This window comes from Aotus nancymaae, unplaced genomic scaffold, assembly GCF_030222135.1.
Source record: "Aotus nancymaae isolate 86718 unplaced genomic scaffold, 86718_ANA_hifiasm-v0.15.2.pri h1tg000051l, whole genome shotgun sequence".
Classification (NCBI taxonomy): Eukaryota; Metazoa; Chordata; class Mammalia; order Primates; family Aotidae; genus Aotus; species Aotus nancymaae.
Window position 1 is genome coordinate 4,863,294 of NW_026988465.1, and position 17,745 is coordinate 4,881,038.

Here is a 17,745-nt window from a genome sequence, read left to right on the forward strand (position 1 = left end):
ATAGAAAACATAAATGAATTTCCTGTTTTGACTTGGGTCCGATTCCCGAGATATCTCGTTATAAACAGACATACCTCGAAGATATTGTGGATTCAGTTCCAGACCACCACAATTAAAGCAAATGTAGCAATTACAGTTACAAATGTTTCGGTTTCCCAGTGCTTATAAAAGTTATGTCTATACTATAGTGTCGTCTATTAAGTATGCAATAGCATTATGTCTAAAAACCGTATATGCCTTAATTTTAAAATGGTTTATTGCCAAAAATGCTAAAAGTCACCTGAGGCTTCAGTGAGTCATAATCTTTTTGCTGGTGTAGGGTCTTTTGTCAATGTTGGCGGCTGCTGACTGATCAGGACCATGGCTGCTAGAGGTTGGAGTAGCTGTGGCAATTTCTTAAAATGAGATAACAGTGAAATTTGTCACATCAATGGACTCTTCTTTTCACAAAAAATTTCTCAATAGCAGATGATGCTGTTTGATAGCATTTTACCCACAGTAGAACTTCTTTCAAAATTGGAGTCAAGCCTCTCAAACCCTGCCACTGCTTTATCAACTCAGTTTATGTAATGGTCTAAATCGTGTGTTCTCATCTCTACAGTGTTTACGGTATCTTCACCAGAAGCAGATTCCATCTCAGGAAACCACTTTCTTTGTTTATCCATAAAAAGCAGCTCGTCACGGAGTGCGGGGGCTCATGCCTGTAATCCCAGCACTTTGGGAGGCTGAGGCAGGCAGATCACCTGAGGCTGGGAGTTCGAGACCAGCCTGACCAACATAGAGAAACCCCGTCTCTACTAGAAATACATAATTAGCTGGGCGTGGTGGTGCATGCCTGTAATCCCTGCTACTCGGGAGGCTGAGGCAGGAGAATCGCTTGAGCCCGGGAAGCGGAGGTTGTGGTGAGCTGAGATTGTGCCACTGCACTCTAGCCTGGGCAATAAGAGCAAAACTCTGTCTCACACACACAAAAAAGCAACTCCTCATCTGTTCAAGTTTGATCATGAGATTGAAGCAATTCAGTCACATCTTCAGGCTCCACTTCTAATTCTAGTTCTCTTGCTATTTCCACCACATCTGCATGACTTCCTCCACTGAAGTCTTGAACCCTCTCCAATCATCCATGAGAGTTGGAATCAACTTCTTCCAAACCGCTGTTAATGTTATATTTGGCTTCCTCCCATGAATTACAAATGTTCTTAATGGCATCTAGAATGGTGAATCGTTTCCAAAAGGTTTTCAATTTACTGTGCCCACATCTATCCGGGGAATCATGTGTCTATGGGAACTATAGCTTTATGAAATGCATTTCTTTTTTTTTTTAAAACTGTAACTCTGAGGCATTTTATTATAAAAAGTTAATACTCATATACATAAAGTAATATGAACTCAAAATGCATGATACGTTTACTTCATTTTTCAGCTTGACCTTCTAGTAGATCTTTAGCTTCATTGATTCTGGCTGCTATCTAAGGAGATCCTCCTTTGTCAGGATGATTTAAAAGCATAATTCGTCGATGAGCATCTCTTATTTTCCCTTTATTGGCAGTAGGGCTTACACCTAGTATTAATGCTGCTTCCCGTTTTGTCATTTTGGGTTCAAACCCACCTCTGTAATAGCCACCACTGAAGGCAGATTTCGGTAGACTTTGAAAAACTTGTTTTACTTGAGGCTCCATATGCTTCATGGCTTGCAAAACATAATGGCCTGCAAATCCTGCAGCTGCAATGGTCAGTCCAACTGCTACCATTGTACTGGCCGTGGCTGCTGCGGCTGGGTTCCCTTGCTTCCACCGGGAGCCCGGCTCATCCCACCGCAGAGATCGTGGCCAACACCTGCACGCCTGGAGCAGGGAGCCAAAACGAATTTCTTTCTTTTATTTTTATTTTGAGACAAAGTCTCACCCTGTCACCCAGGCTGAAGTGCAATGACGTGACCTCAGCTCACTGCAACATCTGCCTTCTGACTTCAAGCGATTCTCCTGCCTCAGCCTCCCAAGTAGCTGAGATTACAGGTGCACACCACCAGGCCGGCTAATTTTTTGTATCTTTAGTAGAGACAGGGTTTCACCATGTTGGACAGGCTGGTCTTGAACTCCTGACCTCATTCATCATCCACCCACCTCGGCCTCCCAAAGTGCTTGGATTACAGGCGTGAGCCACCACACCTGGAAAAATGTATTTCTTAAATATTAAGACTTGAAAGTTGAAATTACTCCTTGATCCATGAGCTGCAGAATGAATGTTGTGTTAGCAGCCATGAAAATTACATTTGTCTCCTTGTACATCTCCTTCAGGGTTATTGGGTGACTAGGTGCATTTCATTGAGCAGTCATGTTTTCAAAAGAATCTTTTGTTCTGAACAACGGGTCTCCACAGTGGGCTTAATACATTTAGTAAACCATGCTAGGCTATAAATGGATGTGCTGTCATCCAGGCTCTGTTGTTCCATTTCTAGAGCACAGGCAGAGGAGATTTAGCATCATTCTTAACAGCCCTAGGATTATTGAAATGGGAAATGGGCATTGGCTTCAACTTAAAGTCACCAGCTGCATTAGTCCCTAAGAAGAGAGGCAGCCTGTCCTTTGAAGCTTTGAGGCCAGGCATTGACTTCCTCTGTTCTAGCCATGAAAGCCCTACAGGGCGTTTTCTTCTACAGAAGGCTGTTTTGTTTACATTGAAAATCCATTATTTAGTGCAGCCACCTTCATCAATGCTGTTAGCTAGATCTTCTGGATGACTTGCTGCAGCTTTGAAGCCAGGCATTGACTTCCTCTGTTCTAGCCATGAAAGTCCTAGACGGCGTCTTCTTCCACAGAAGGCTAAGTTTTTTTTATGTTGAAAATCCATTATTTAGTGGAGCCACCTTCATCAATGCTGTTTTTTAAAATTAAAAAAACTTTTAAATAAAAATTTTTTAAAAGACCAGGGTTAAATCTGACTCATATTTCCTCTAATATCTGCTAGTGGGTCTTACATGAAATAGCTTCTCAATAAATATTTTGGTTTAAAGAACAGCAAGGAAGATAGTATGGAAAAGTGTGGTGAGTTGGTCTTGAACTCCTGGGCTCGAGTGATCCTCCTGCCTTGGTCTCCCCAAGTGCTGGGATTACAAGTGTGAGCCACTGTGCCCAGCAAACCCTGGTCTTAAATGAGCTTTATATGTATTTCTCTAGATAGACAAACAGATAGAAAGATAGGATGGGCTCTTCCCTTCAATTACCTAATAAATGATTATCTGTCTATACATTTTAAGGCCAGAGGTAAGCACAGCAGACACAAAGCCCAGCAAGGCAAGGGCCGGGAGTCCATCAGGGAGGACAGCCTGGCAGATCACTCAGAAGAACAGCATGCAGTGAGTACTGGGAACGGTCGGAACGGTGGAGAGGGCTCTGTCATCAGCCTAGGAGGGTCCAAGTTATGGAAATGACTTTGCTCCGTAAGCCTCATGAACCAACCTCTCCTAGCTTCAACTTTTCTTCTGCAGCTTCCTCATCTTTCTCAGCCTTCATAGAGTTGAAGAGAGTTAGGGCCTTGCTATGGATTAGTTTTGGCTTAAGAGAATGTTGTGGCTGGTTTGTTCTTCTACCCACACCACTGAAACTTTCTCCATATTAGCAAAGGCTGTTGGGGTTTCTTATCATTCATCTGCACACTGGAGTAGCACTTTTAATTTTCTTCAAGAACTTTTCCTTTGTATTCACAACTTGGCTAACTCTGGTGCAAGAGCCTAGCTTTTGGCCCACGTTGGCTTCTGACATGCCTTCCTCACCAGGCTTCACTATTACCAGCCTTTGATTTAAGGTGAGAGACTTGCGACACTTCCTTTCACTTGAACACTTAGAGGCCATTGTAGGGTTATTCAATTGCCTAATTTCAATATTGTTGTGTCTCAGGGAATAGGGAGGCCTGAGGAGAGGGAGAGAAATGTGGGAAAGGCTGGCTGGGGGAGCACTCAGAACCCACACGACATTTATCAATGAAGTCTGCCGTCTTATACGCACGCAGCTTGTGTTGCCTGCAAACAATCATGAAAGTGACATCAAAGATCACTGGTCACAGATCACCACAGCAGATATATAATAAGAATAATGAAAAACTTTGGAATATTGCAAAAATTGCTAAAATGTGACACAGGCATGAAGTGAACCTATGCTGTGGAAAAATGGTGCAGGTAGACTTGCTTGACACAGAGTTGGCCACAAGGCTTCAATTTGTAAATGATGCGACATCTGCAAAACATAATAAAGCAAAGTGCAATAAAATGAGGTATGCCTGTATATGCAAATATTGCAAAACCTGAAAACATCCCAAGTTCAAAACATATCTGGTCCCGGGCATTTCAGATAAGGGATACTCAATCTGTGTGTGTGTGAATTTTGATCATGTAAGGTCAGGAGTTCGAGACCAGCCTGCCAGCCTGGCCAACATGGTGAAACCCTGTCCCTACTAAAATGCAAAAATTAGCTGGACATGGTGGCGCTCACCTGTAATCCCAGCTACTCAGGGGAGGGAGGCCGTGGGCGCACTGAGGCAGAAGAATTACTTGAACCCAAGACGCGGAGGTTGCAGTGAGCTGAGATCACACCACTGCACTCAAGCCTGGGCGTCAGAACTAGACTCCATCTCAAAAAAAGGCGGGGCTTTTGGATTAGGTTCAAAGGGCTTTCAGCAGGTGAGGTTGCAATGGAAAGTGTTCTGCGGAGAAGAAACAGGTAGGGAAACATGAGGCTGTGTGTAGGGAACAGTGATGATAGATTTTGGTCAAGGCACCCCATCTGTCGTCTGAAAGGTATTTCAGGTGGCAGCACAGAAATCCTGGGCTGGGCTTACTGATGGAAGGCTGTCAGGGCTGATCTAGGCTGATTTAGAATGGGGAGATACTGGAAGTGGGGAGACCAGTTTGCAGGGTTTTGCAGTGATGAAGGGAAGAGGTAAGGCACCCTTGGATTGGGTGGGGATGCAGGTATTGGAAAGAGGAGGGTGTAAAGGGAGCAGGGGACATAGAGTCAACAGGCTTTGATAACCAGAGGTAAGGCTAAGACGGTAGGGCGGTAGTCCAAGGCTGTTGGACTACCTGAAACTTTTGAGCTTAGGGTGAAAGAAATCAATTCATTTTGGGGAATACTGGGGTAAGACAACAATTGCCTGCCCAGGCGGTGTAGCCCAGAAGGTTGACAGTGTGTCTGGAGAAGGTCAGTGCTAGATTTGGGGTCATCCTCCCAAGGTTACAGTTGAAGTCTTAAACAACAGATGATACCATGGAGGACAGAGTGAAGAGACAGGAAGCCAGCAGAGGGCGGAACCTCGCTAAACAGCCTGTTTATGGGGCAGAAGAAGAAGGAGGCATCGAAGGTGACTGAGGCCGTGTACGAGGAGAATGAAGGCAGTGCTGAGGTTCAGGAGTCTGAAGAGGGATTTCAAAGAGGAGGTGGCAGAAATAAAATATCACTTCAAAACCCATGACCTGGCCGGGCGCGGAGGCTCACGCCTGTAATCCTAGCGCTTTAGGAGGCTGAGGCAGGTGGGTTGCCTGAGGTCAGGAGTTTAAGACCAGTCAGGTCAACATGGTGAAACCCTGTCTCTATTAAAAATACAAAAATTAGCTGGGTATGGTTCGCACCTATAATCCCAGCTACTGGGGAGGCTGAGTCAGGAGAATTGCTTGAACCCGGGAGGCAGAGGTTGCAGTGAGCTGAGATCACGCCATTGCACTCCAGCCTGGGTGACAGAGTGAGACTCCAACTCAAAAAAACAAAAACAAAAACAAAGAAACAAAAGCAACCCCCCCCCCCGAAAAATAATCAGGACCTTAACTATTTAGCAAGCTGCTGCTGCTTTAGTATTTTTGCCAAGAGTAGATACAACCCTTTCCCTCTTTTTCCCTCTTACTGTTAGATGCTGGAACTTTCAAAAAAGACTTTTCTAAGTGGTGCCAACGGAGAGCAAAAGAGAATACAACAAACATTAGATCTGCAGGGTATACGGTTCTCATGCCAGCACAGCCATGGTGCTTTATGGGGCTCGTGGGTTTCCCTCCAAAGGGGAGCAGAGTTCCTCAGACCCCAGCCTGAAGTTGGTATGGCCCCTCGGAGTCTTTGGCTGGGCTCCCTGCTTCTGGGGGTGGCTTCCACTCGGGGGCGTCCTTCTGTTCCCCCCCTGCTCTGACAGCTGGCGTTTGCATCTGGGCAAGACGGCAGCCTGTCCAGGCCTGGCCTTCCTGTTCTTTTGCCCAGTGTGAGTGACTCCTTGTCCTGCTCAGGGACACCAAGAATCCTGTCACTCTTTCCAGGAGACAGTGACTACAAGCGGATAGGTGAAAGCGCTACCGGCACCGCAGTGTGTAAAGGACAGTCATGCGGTGTGGCGCGGCGTGCAGGAACGGGGGCAGTGTTCTCCCTCTGAGCTAAGTGTAGCAAACCCTGCGGTGGCGGAGGAGGCCGGGACTGAGATGAGCCTCCAGGAAAGAATGAGAAAGACGCTGGTGGCTTTTGGCAGAGCTCATTCGTCGTAGGGCAGGTTGGACCAGACGAACTGCAGAGGGTTACGGCGTCAGTGTGGAGGCCGAGGCGGGGCCAGCCGTGCTGGAGACATCTGGCACATTCCTCCCTTCTCCTGCATCCCGTGCAACCTGGCCAGTCGGGTTCCTGTTCCCGCCTCACTGGTCCAGGTGATTCAACCACACAGAAGCAGAGGCCCCACCGTTCCCCGAAGGCTCACTGCCCTCCGTGGCATGGGGGTTGTCCCTTTACCTTTCTGAGGGTCAGCTCTTGTGGCTGCACTCTCTAATTTAGGTTTGGGGTGTATCCTGGCAATTTAAAGAATCCCCCAGTGTTGCAATTATAGAATTGTGGCATTTTAGGGCTGAAACAGATTTTACATATACAATGTTATATGACTTCAGGATTTAAATAACAGGTAGTATTGATCCTATTGTATGTTGTCCTGGAACTGGTTCATACTGGCTCCGCAGAGCCACCCTAGGAGGATGGAACGCACCCTCTAACTAGAGTTTCCATCTCTTCCATCCGTCCTTTCCTTGCCTGTCTTATACTTTACTTTTTGTGTGTGTGTGACAGTCTTGCTCTGTTGTCCAGGCTGGAGTGCTATGGGTCAATCAGGGCGCCAGTGATCCTCCTCCCTCAGCCTCCCAAGTAGCTGGGACTACAGGCATGCGCCACCACACCTGGCTAGCTTTCAAATTTTTTGTAGCACTGGGGGTCTCACTATGGTGCCCAGGCTGGCCGTCAAACTCTTGGGCTTAAGTGATTCTTCCGCCTCAGCCTCCCAAAGTGATGGGATTCCAGGCATGAGCCGCCATGCCTGCTGCTTTGGTTTGTTCTAAGTGTCCATACTTTCTGGACTTTGATCCTCCTGTGAGAGTCCTAACCAGAGCTTTGAGCTCAGCTGTACAAGTATAGAAAAATCACACTGTGGGAAAAAAATGCAAGCATCAAAGTTCATTTGCTTTTTGTGTTGGATCCACATTGATCACAGAGACAACTGAGCGAGTCCATAACCCATCCTAAATGGCGTATTTCTAGTCTAGTTTATTTCTTCTTATTTGTGGTCACGCTGTTGACCCTGGCCTACACGGCACGCCACTTCTCCTCAAGGGCAACGAAGCCTCTTATTGTTGAGGATATTACAAATACACGATTGTGTCTGCGTCTCCCTATTGCATTCCACATAAGTATGGGAAGAACGTGGCCCCACGCTCAGCCTAAACTATGAGAGGGAATTCCAGGAGAGGTTTAATAGCAGTCAGTCTCTTTCCCCTAAAACCCTATTTTCAGAGGAATTCTTGTCCCTCACTCCCCATCAATAGTGCAGTCACATCCTCCTGCTTCTATTTTTTTGACAGGATGCTAGGCTGGGGTGATAGGACTATGCTTTCAGTATCCACTCATTGAAATAGAACGCAAAAGGCCAGGCGCAGTGGCTCACGCCTAGCACTTTGGGAGGCCGGGGAAGGTGGATCACTTGAGGTCAGGAGTTCAAGACCAACCTGGCCAACATGGTAAAACTCTGTCTCTATTTAAAATACAAAAATTAGCTGGACGTGGTGGTGGGTGCCTGTAATCCCAGCTACTTGGAAGGCAGAGGCAGGAGAATTGCTTGAACTCAGGAGGCAGAGGTTGCAAGTGAGCTGAGATGGCGCCACTGCACTCCAGCCTGGGTGACAGAGTGAGACTCCATCTCAAAAAAAAAAAAAAAAGAAATAGAGCACAAAAGATTCTGATTCTAAATCCCGCTGCTAACTAAGAGCGTGACCCTGGGTAAGTTGTTCGTTTTCTGTCTCTAGGCCTTAGTTTTTTCAACTATAAATGAAGGATTTGGACAATGTCAATGATGGGCTAGTACATTTTTTTTTAACAATCAGCTCTAATGAAGTGGGAGGAGAGAGAAGCCTGATTTGTAGTATTTGTCAATTTCTGTGGTGTAAATATTCCCATCAAAAGGCCCATTCAAACTACTAACTTGAAGTAAACTGGCTGGAAAATACCTTGAAAGTTAAGCCATTGGCTCTATGACATTGTATATGTAAAATCCACTTCAGCCCTAAAATGCCACAGTTCTATGACTGCAACACTAGGTGATTCTTTAAATTGCCAGGATACACCCCAAACCTAATTTGGGGTGTATGCATTTGAGCTGGCTTTAGTCCAGATTTGGAGCGAGACGCCGTGGAAGCCCAAGCTGCCCTGACACTGTCGTGACTGTGAGTTGGGAAACTCAGGCCTTAAAACTCATTCAATCAAGAGCTGCTCCTGCCTTCCCTTCTTTTGGTCAAATAGGGATGAATCATCCCTATGTTATTTCAGCCACTGTTTCCCAGGGTGCCTGGAAGCAGGAAGGCCTGAAAGCTTGAAGCAGACAGAGGAAAAACAGGGAGGAGGAGGAGGAGGAGGAGAAAGGGACCCGCCTTGGGTAGGGCCCCTGCTGAGTCGTGGGCAGGTGTGAGTCATTCCTCTCTGTCTCAGCAGCCACACCTTTTATCAAGTTCTGAATGCCAGGCCGAGAATCTGCCTAGACCAAGCGCCCTTGATCAAGTCAGAACAGGTTTCCTGAAAGATCATTCCCATTAAAATTAATGGAATCGGAATAGGCTGATCTTTTCTGTAACATGACATGTTTCTTTTCAACGTATTTCCTAAATGCTTAGAGAGACCCCTAAAAGTATAGAAGAGGGAGAAGAGAGGGGCTTTCGCATCCCCGAGGCTCAGGACTAGAGAGAGAAGGTGGTTTTATATTATCCATTCCTGCCCTCCCAACCAACCACCTTAGCCACTTGCCAAAGAACTGACTAGCCGAGGGCAGTGAGGAATGTAATGAGCATGAATCCTCATGAGCTACCATATTATGATCAAGATCTTTCCTTTGAGTGTGTGCGTTGCTACTGAATTAAGAAGAAAAGGTCTAGAAGGGAAAGGCTTGGCATATAACTAATTTCAAGGTCTTAGGGACACACTTCACAACCATAGGATGCTAACTATTGAAAACAGAAACGGCTCCTCTCTCTGGCCCGTGCCTTCAAGATGACAAAGGAAAGAAGGAACGATAGTCATGCCAAAAAGGGTCATGGCCACATGTAGCCTATTCACTGCATGAACTGTGCCCGATGTGTGCCCAAGGGCAAGCCCATTAGGAAATTTGTCTTTCGAAACAGAGTGGAGGCCACAGAGTCAGGGACATTTTTGAAGCAACCGTCTTCGATGCCTGTGCGCTTCTCAAGCTGCATGTGAAGTTACATTACTGTGTGAGTTGGGCAATTCACGATAAAGTAGTCAGGAATGGATCTCATGAAGCCCGCAAGGACCGAACACCGCCACCCCTATTTAGACCTGTGTGTGCTGCCCCGCAACCGCCACCAAAGCCCATGAAAGGAGCTGAAGGCTGAAGACAGACTATTCCCTGGAAAAAAATTGATTGGAAATTGGAACCCATTGTTGGTGGAATGTAAAATGGTGCAGCCACTGTGGAAAACAGTATGAAAGTCCCAAAAAATTACACAGAGAATCACCATATGATCCAGCAATCTCACCACTGGGTATACATCCAGGAGAATTGAAAACAGGGTCTTGGCTGGGCACGGTGGCTCATGCGTGTAATCCCAGCACTTTGGGAGGCTGAGATGGGCAGATCACTCGAGGTCAGAAGTTTGAGATCAGCTTTGCCAACCTGGCGAAACACCATCTCTACTAAAAATATAAAAGTTAGCTGGGTATGGTGGTGGGCACCTGTAATTCCAGCTACTAGGGAGGCTGAGACAGGAGAATCACTTGAACCTGGGAGTGGAGGTTGCAGTGAGCCAAGATCACGCCACCGCACCCCAGCCTGGGTGACAGAGTGAGACTCTGTCTCAAAAAAAGAAAACAGGTTTTGAAGAAATATTTGTACACCGGCATTTATGGCAGTATTATTCGTGATAGCCAAAAGGTGATGTTGGATGAATGGATAAACACAATATGGCCTATCCATACAATGGAATATTATTCAGCCTTATATAGGAAGGAAATTCTGACACGTGTGACAACAAGAATGAACCTCGAGAACATTACTTTCGGTAAAAATAAGCCAGATACAGAAAAACAAATCCTGTATTATTCCACTTATTTGAGATATCTATAGGAGTCAGATTCATAGAGAAAGTAGCATGAGGGTTACCAAAGGCTAGAGTTGGTGGGGGATGGGAATTATTATTTAATAGGTGCAGAGCATCAGTTTGGAAAGATGACAACGCTCTGGGGATGGGTGGTGGTGACGGTTGCACAACATTGTGAATGTGCTTAATGTCAATGGAACTGTACACTTAAAAATGGTTAAGATTTCTGTAATGTGTATTTCACTACAATTTGGAAAAGATTGTACAAACACACATAAGAATGATAACCAAAAACAAAAACTCCCTGGGTTTGTAGCTCTCTCTCTGTCTTTTTTTTTTTTTTTTTGACAAGGTCTCACTCTGTCACCCAGGCTGGCATGCACTGGCATGATCATGGCTCACTGTAGCCTCAACCTCCTGGGCTCAAAGGATCCTCCCACCTCAGCCACCTGAGTAGCTAGGAGTACAGGTGCATGCCACCAGACCCAGCTAATTAAAATTTTTTTTTTTTTTTTGTAGAGACAGTTTCATTATGTTGCCCAGGCTGGTCTCCAACTCCTGGCCTCAAGCAATTCTCCTGCCTCAGCCTCTGAAAACACTGGAATGACAAGCATGAGCCATTGCGCTGGGCCCTGAATCTCTATTTTGTGACTTTGTAAGAAATATGAACTCGGGCTGGGCGTGATGGCTAACATCTATAATCCCAGCACTTTGGGAGGCCAAGACAGGTAGAATACTTGAGGCCAGGAGTTCAAGACCAGCCTTGCCAACATGGTGAAAGCCCCCTCTCTACTGAAAATACAAAAGTTAGTTGGGCGTGGTGGTACATGCCTGTGATCCCAGCTACTCAGGAGGCTGAGACACAAGAATCATTTGAACCCAGGAGGCAGAGGTTGCCTTGAGCTAAGATCACACCATTGTACTCTAGCCTGGGCAACAGAGCAAGACTCTGTTTCAAAAAAAAAAAAAAGAGAGAGAGAGAGAAAAAGAAAAAACAAAACAAAAAATATATAAACTTGGACAAGTAACTTGATCAATATGCGTCTGTTTGGTCATCTGTAAAATGGAGATGATAATGACATGTACTTCTTAAACCTGCTGTGAGGTTAAAGTGAGTGAGACAATCAAGTAAAGTGCTTGGCACAGTTTTGGCACGTAGTATGTTCTCAGTAGGTGTTAGTGGCCAGGCGCAGTGGCTCACACCTGTAATCCCAGTACTTTGGGAGGCTGAGGAGGGAGGATTGCTTGAGCTCAGGAGTTCAAAACCAGTCTGGGCAATATAGCAAGACCTCATGTCTTAAAAAAAAAAAGTGTTAGTCATTGCTATTATTATTATTATTATTTGTTTTTGAGATGGAGTTTTGCTCTTGTTACCCAGGCTGGAGTGCAATGGCGCGATCTCAGCTCACCGCAACCTCCGCCTCCTGAGTTCAGGCAATTCTCCTGCCTCAGCCTCCTGAGTAGCTGGGATTACAGGCACGCACCACCATGCCCAGCTAATTTTTTGTATTATATAGAGACAGGGTTTCACCATGTTGACCAGGATAGTCTCGATCTCTTGACCTCGTGATCCACCCGCCTCGGCCTCCCAAAGTGCTGGGATTACAGGCTTGAGCCACTGCGCCCGGCCAGTCATTGCTATTATTGAGTCATTGGTTCAAAGTCAACTAGAAGCTGGCCGTGGGCAGTCTTGTCTAATTTGTCTTTTTTAACTGGATCCAAACAATGGAAACAATTTTCTATCACATGTTCACTGTAAGGTTTGTTCTCGCTGAGTTTAAAAGGAAGAAACTGAGGCCAGCACAAGAAGATCCAATGCAAAGGGTTTATTCAGGCTCCCAGGTGAGGTTCTGCGGTCTGACAGGAGGGGCCGAAGAAGTTGCACGGACTCCTCTCAGGCATGGGGTTTTGTAGGGAGTGAAATAGCTCGATTGGTTTGGGAGAGCACGGTGTGGGCAAAGTAGGACTACTATTGGGTATGGTTACAGGACTTTGTTTGCATACAGGACTCGGCTCCTATTGGCTAGTAAAACTTGACTGCTATTGGCTATTAAGACTCATCTGCTATTGGTCAATAAGACTTGACTGCTATTGGCTAGCAAGAGGCTAGGGTTACAAGACCTTGTTTGCATACTGGGCTCTTTAAGGGAAGGCCAGGCTGTGCGAGCACGGGAGAAGGGAACATGCCTGAGCACGTCCAAGCTTGCCCGAGCTCGTCTGGGTTTGTCCGAGCTTGTCTGAGCTTTCGGAAAAAAGATGAGGGGTGTGCGTCCGAGCTCCCGACGAGGCAACCAGCCTTACATTCACATCCATCGATACTTGCATCACTGAGACCCACATAAAAGAGGAGCAAAAACAAGCTACTCTCTCTAGTCAGCATTCTTAACCTGTCTTCTTTGCTTATTCTGTATATTAGAGTCCTGCCTTTGCCCTTAGGTAAACTGCGCTTGGAGCACTGGTGTTTTATGTTTATCAACACCATTGAAGATGAGACATTTGTTTTCTATGAGGAACTACCAGAATAATGTCTGCGGTGCTATGGTGTCCACATAAACTTCAAAGGAAGGCCCTCAGGAGCAAGCCACCTCTGCAGATAAGGCAGTGGTGATGGTAGAGCATCCTCCCACTCTGGGACTCGTGGACCCTCCAAGGCCATCTTTGTGCTCCTGAAATATGAGCTCGGGCTGGGCATGATGGCTCACATCTATAATCCCAGCACTTTGAGAGGCCAAGGCAGGTGGATTGCTTGAGGCCAGGAGTTCAAGACCAGCCTGGCCAACATGGTGAAAGCCCCTCTCTACTAAAAATACAAAAATTAATTGGGTGTGGTGGTGTATGCCTGTGATCCCAGCTACTCGGGAGGCTGAGACACAAGAATTGTTTGAACCCAGGAGGCAGAGGTTGCAGTGAGCCAAGATTACGCCATTGCACTCCAGCCTGGGCAACATGTCAGCATGTCACCTTCAAGATATCGCCTGGGGAGTTCATCGATGAGGGCTCAAAAGGCAAGGACAGGGAGAAAAAACAGAGAAACAATACTAGGGACACCTAATATGTGGCCTTGAAATCTTTGGGACAATAGTTAAGGATGCAATATGGCAAAATGTGAATGTGTGGAGTTGCAATGCCAGGGAATACTCCCAGAAGAGTGGTTCTCAACCCGGGGTGATTTTGCCTCTCCCTCTCTACTCCCCAGGGGACATGAGGCAAGACATTTTTGGTCATCACACTGAAATGAGGGGCTGCTGTGTCTACTGGGTAGAGGCCAGGGAATCTGCAGAAAATCCTACAATCCACAGGACAGCCCTCCATAGCAAAGAATCGTCCAGTCCAAAATGTCGATAGCGCTCAGGTAGAGAAATTCTGCTCTAGAACAACCAGAAGGGATGAAAGGAAACCATTTCCTCCTCAGTGAGGGAAGGATGAAAGAAAAGGGCTTTTAATATTGATGGTTACAGAAGAGGCCCAAAGAAAAAGAATCCAAAGAAAAAGACTGCCCTACCAGGCACGGTGCTTCACGCCTATAGTCTCAGCACTTTGGGAGGCTGAGCTGGGTGGATTACCTGAAGTCAAGAGTTTGAGACCAGCCTGGCCAACGTGGTGAAACCCCGTCTCTACTAAACATACAAAACTTAGCCGGCTGTGGTGGCACATGCCTGTAATCCCAGCTACTTACAGAGATGGCTGAGGCAGGAGAATAGCATCAACTCAGGAGGTGGAGGTTGCAGTGAGCCGAGATTGCACCACTGTACTCCAGCCTGGTGACAGAGCAAGGCTCTGTCTCAAAATAGATAAATAAATAAATAATAATAATAATAATGCCCTTTGCCTTTTAAATTTTCTTCCTTCCTTTTTTCCTTCGCGCCTTCCTTTTTTTTTTTTTTTTTTTTTGAGATAGTTTTGCCCAGGGCTGGCCTTGAACTCCTGGGCCCAAGCAGTCCTCCCACCTCAGTCTCTCAAAGTGCTGGGATTACAGGCATGAGCCACCACGCCCAGCCCAAGAATGCCATTTGTATTCTATTGGGCATTTCTTGACTTTCTTACCCTTATATTCACATGCACACACCCACTGCTGAGCAGAGGATACGTTTATTTATCATCTTTTTGCAACAGAGATATCAACATTGAAAACTGGATCTGGTGAGGAGGGGAAAACTCCTTTATAAAAATAAGACTTCTTCACTCAGGCCTTCATCTGTATCAGTCAGGATGTGTTTCCTATCTAGCTTAACATTCAGTAGGAATTTGTCCAAACATAAAATCATTTTCAACTTCACAGTGGGTTATACCTGGGAAACAGCTTTATGGACCACAGTTTAAAGTGGGAAGAAGGTTTAGAAAAACTGCACTCAGTGGTCTGTCAAGACCTAAGAAAGAAGCAGTCGCTCCCTCAGACTCTGGAATCCTAAATAGTATCGCTGTGTTCCTGGAGCGCCGTCCCGCATAGAACAGATGGCTCAATAGTGACCAGCATGCTCTGTGACTGCCTGGGTTTGGAGCCAATCATCGGGGTGACAAGTTGTGTGGCCTTAAGCCAGTTACTGAACTTCTTTGTGTCACTGTTTTTTCATTCAAAAAAATAGAGATAACAATAGAATGTACCTCACAGCGTTGTTGGGTAGATCAAGTGAGATAATACAGGTAAAACACTCAGCACCTGTTGGGGTATTGCAAACCCTCTAGAAGCCTCAGCTGTTATAGTTTGGATGAGAAAGTGAAACATAGTATATTGATTGTATTGATCAAGGTTAAAGAACTGAGTCAGCCAGGCCTGGTGGCTCACACCTGTAATCCCAGCACTTTGGGAGGCTGAGGCAAGCGGGTTACCTGAGGTCAGGAGTTCAAGACCAGCCTGGCCAACATGGCGAAACCCCGTCTCTACTAAAAATACACAAGTTAGCTGGGCATGGTGGCAGCCACCTGTAATCCCAGCTACTCGGGAGGCTGAGGCAGGAGAATCTCCAGAACCTGGGAGGCGGAGGTTGCAGTGAGCTGAGGTCACGCCATTGCACTCCAGCCGAGGCAACAAGAGCGAAACTCCATCTCAAAAATTATTAAAATTAAAAAAAAAAACTGGGTCTATTTGCTTTTAAATATAATCAATTTTTGTATCTCTGGCTTAAAATAATCTGTAAGTTGTTTTAAAACTAGACAAAATGGAATTAATTTTCTTTTCCTGTACTCTGGAAATGACGTCAAAATTATACCGGTACCAAAGAATGCTTATAAAATTAGAAAATAGGGTTAATGGAGAAATAGCCCAAGAAAGAGAATTTAGATAATTTACTGTGAAAGGAAGTTTAAGAACGGGTTTTGTGTTTGTGCAAATCCTAGGTGCTCAGTAAGTGTCTAATGAGAAATAAAATGGAGTGATTTTGTTTGTTTATTTTCGTTTTTGAGACAGAGTCTCACTCTGTTGCCAGGCTGGAGTGCAGTGGCATGATCTCAGCTCACTGCAACCTCTGTCTCCTGGGTTCAAGCAATTCTTCTGCCTCAGCCGCCTGAGTAGCTGGGACTACAGGCACACACCACCATGCCCAGCTAATTTTGTGTATTTTTACTAGAGACAGGGTTTCACCACGTTGGCCAGGATGGTCTTGATCTCTTGACCTCGTGACCCACCCACCTCGGCTTCCCAAAGTGCTGGGGTTACACGTGTGAGCCACCATGCCTGGCCTGAGTGATATTTTTATGGAAGATGAGAAGTAATACAATCTTAAGGGAAAGTTGCATGGGGGAAAAAAAGGGAAATCACTATAGAAGCGACACACTGGGCTCATAAAATATTGTAGGAGTTTTGGAGAGTTCCCATGAGGACACTCACAATGGTTCTCTTCTCTGGCTGCTCACTGGGGCACCTTTGAGAATCCTATTGTTGGCCAGGGTGTGGTGGCTCACACCTGTAATCCCAGTACTTTGGGAGGCTGAGGTGGGCGGATTGCTTGAGCCCAGGAATTCAAGCCCAGCCTGAGTGACAAAAAATGCTAAAATTAGCTGGGTGTGGTGGTGTGCATCTGTAGTCCTAGCTATTTGGGAGGATGAGGTGGGAGATCTCCTGAGCCTGGGGAGGCTGAGGCTGCAGTGAGCTGTGACTGTGCCACTTCACTCCAGCCTGGGCAACAGAGCAAGACCCTATCTCAAGAAAAGAAGAAGAATCCGATTGTTCAGGGGGAGTTGATTAAATCAGGATGGGCAGAAGAGGGCTGGAACCCAGGCATCTGTATTTTTGGAGTTTTCTATGTGATTCCAATGTGCAGCCAAGGTTGAGAGCCAGTGCTATAGTTTAGACCAATGGTCCTCAACCTTGAATGCCAAAGGAATTGCCTGGGATTTTATTAAAACTCAGATTCCAGTTTAGTCAGTGTGTATAAGGGAAGCGGGGAGCAGAAGGGAGCAGGAGGCAAGATGCCTTTTTCCTAAGTAACTCCCAGAAGATGTCAGTTCTGTAGTTCTGCGGATTCCATTTGCAGCTGCAAGGCTCATACGCTTTGAAAATGGCTCTATATAAACAAATGTATGATATCATTATAAAGTGCTACTGTTGTTCTTTCAGAAGAAACTCATTTGTTCTACAAATGTTTAGTAGCCTACGTGCTTTTGGAGGGATACAAAGATGGATAAATAGATTGCTTCCCTCAAGTTTTTTACAACTCAATTTATTATAGATGACATTTAAGTTAAGCAGAAAATAAAACTTCCTAATGTAAGGCTTTCTGATGGTAGTGAGATGGGATGGGTGTTTGAGGATACTGGAAGGGTGTTGATGGTTTTAGGGTTGAAGATATTAAGGGAAAGTTTTGCTTCAGGAAAGTAATTAAGGAAGAATATCTGTGTCACACAACAGAGGAAAAGTGGAAAATTCAGGAAGAGGTGGAAGAAGCTCATAGCAAAAAGAGATTGAGCATCAGGGTTTGGTTTTGTTTTTTTGAGACAGGTCTTCCTCTATTACTCAGGCTGAGTGTAGTGGTGCAGTCATAGCTCACTGCATCCTTGACCTCCTGGGTTCAAGCAATCCTCCCATCTCAGTCTCCTGAGTAGCTGGGACTACAGGCATTCACCACCACACCCAAATAATTTTTAAATTTTTTGTGGAGATAGGGTCTGGCTAATGCTGCCGAGGCTGGTTTCGAGCTCCTGGA

At 45.8% G+C, this 17,745-nt stretch overlaps 2 protein-coding genes across 2 annotated transcripts in view; one reads left to right on the top strand and one right to left on the bottom strand.

The window, feature by feature from the left end:
• Nucleotides 1-1,469: 1,469 nt before the first annotated feature.
• Nucleotides 1,470-1,751, bottom strand: LOC105708699 (mitochondrial import inner membrane translocase subunit TIM14-like). Its single transcript, XM_064363125.1, has one exon. It carries the CDS (start codon nt 1,749-1,751, stop codon nt 1,470-1,472), a length of 282 nt encoding a protein of 93 aa, XP_064219195.1.
• A 1,584-nt stretch (nt 1,752-3,335) lies between these two features.
• The window catches only part of DSP (desmoplakin), an 89,106-nt gene continuing 74,696 nt past the window's right edge, over nt 3,336-17,745 (top strand). The window contains exon 1 of the mRNA XM_064362965.1: nt 3,336-3,355. Within this exon, the coding sequence (XP_064219035.1) occupies nt 3,351-3,355 (5 nt within the window). The 5' untranslated portion in view covers nt 3,336-3,350. The remainder of the gene's footprint in view (nt 3,356-17,745) is intronic.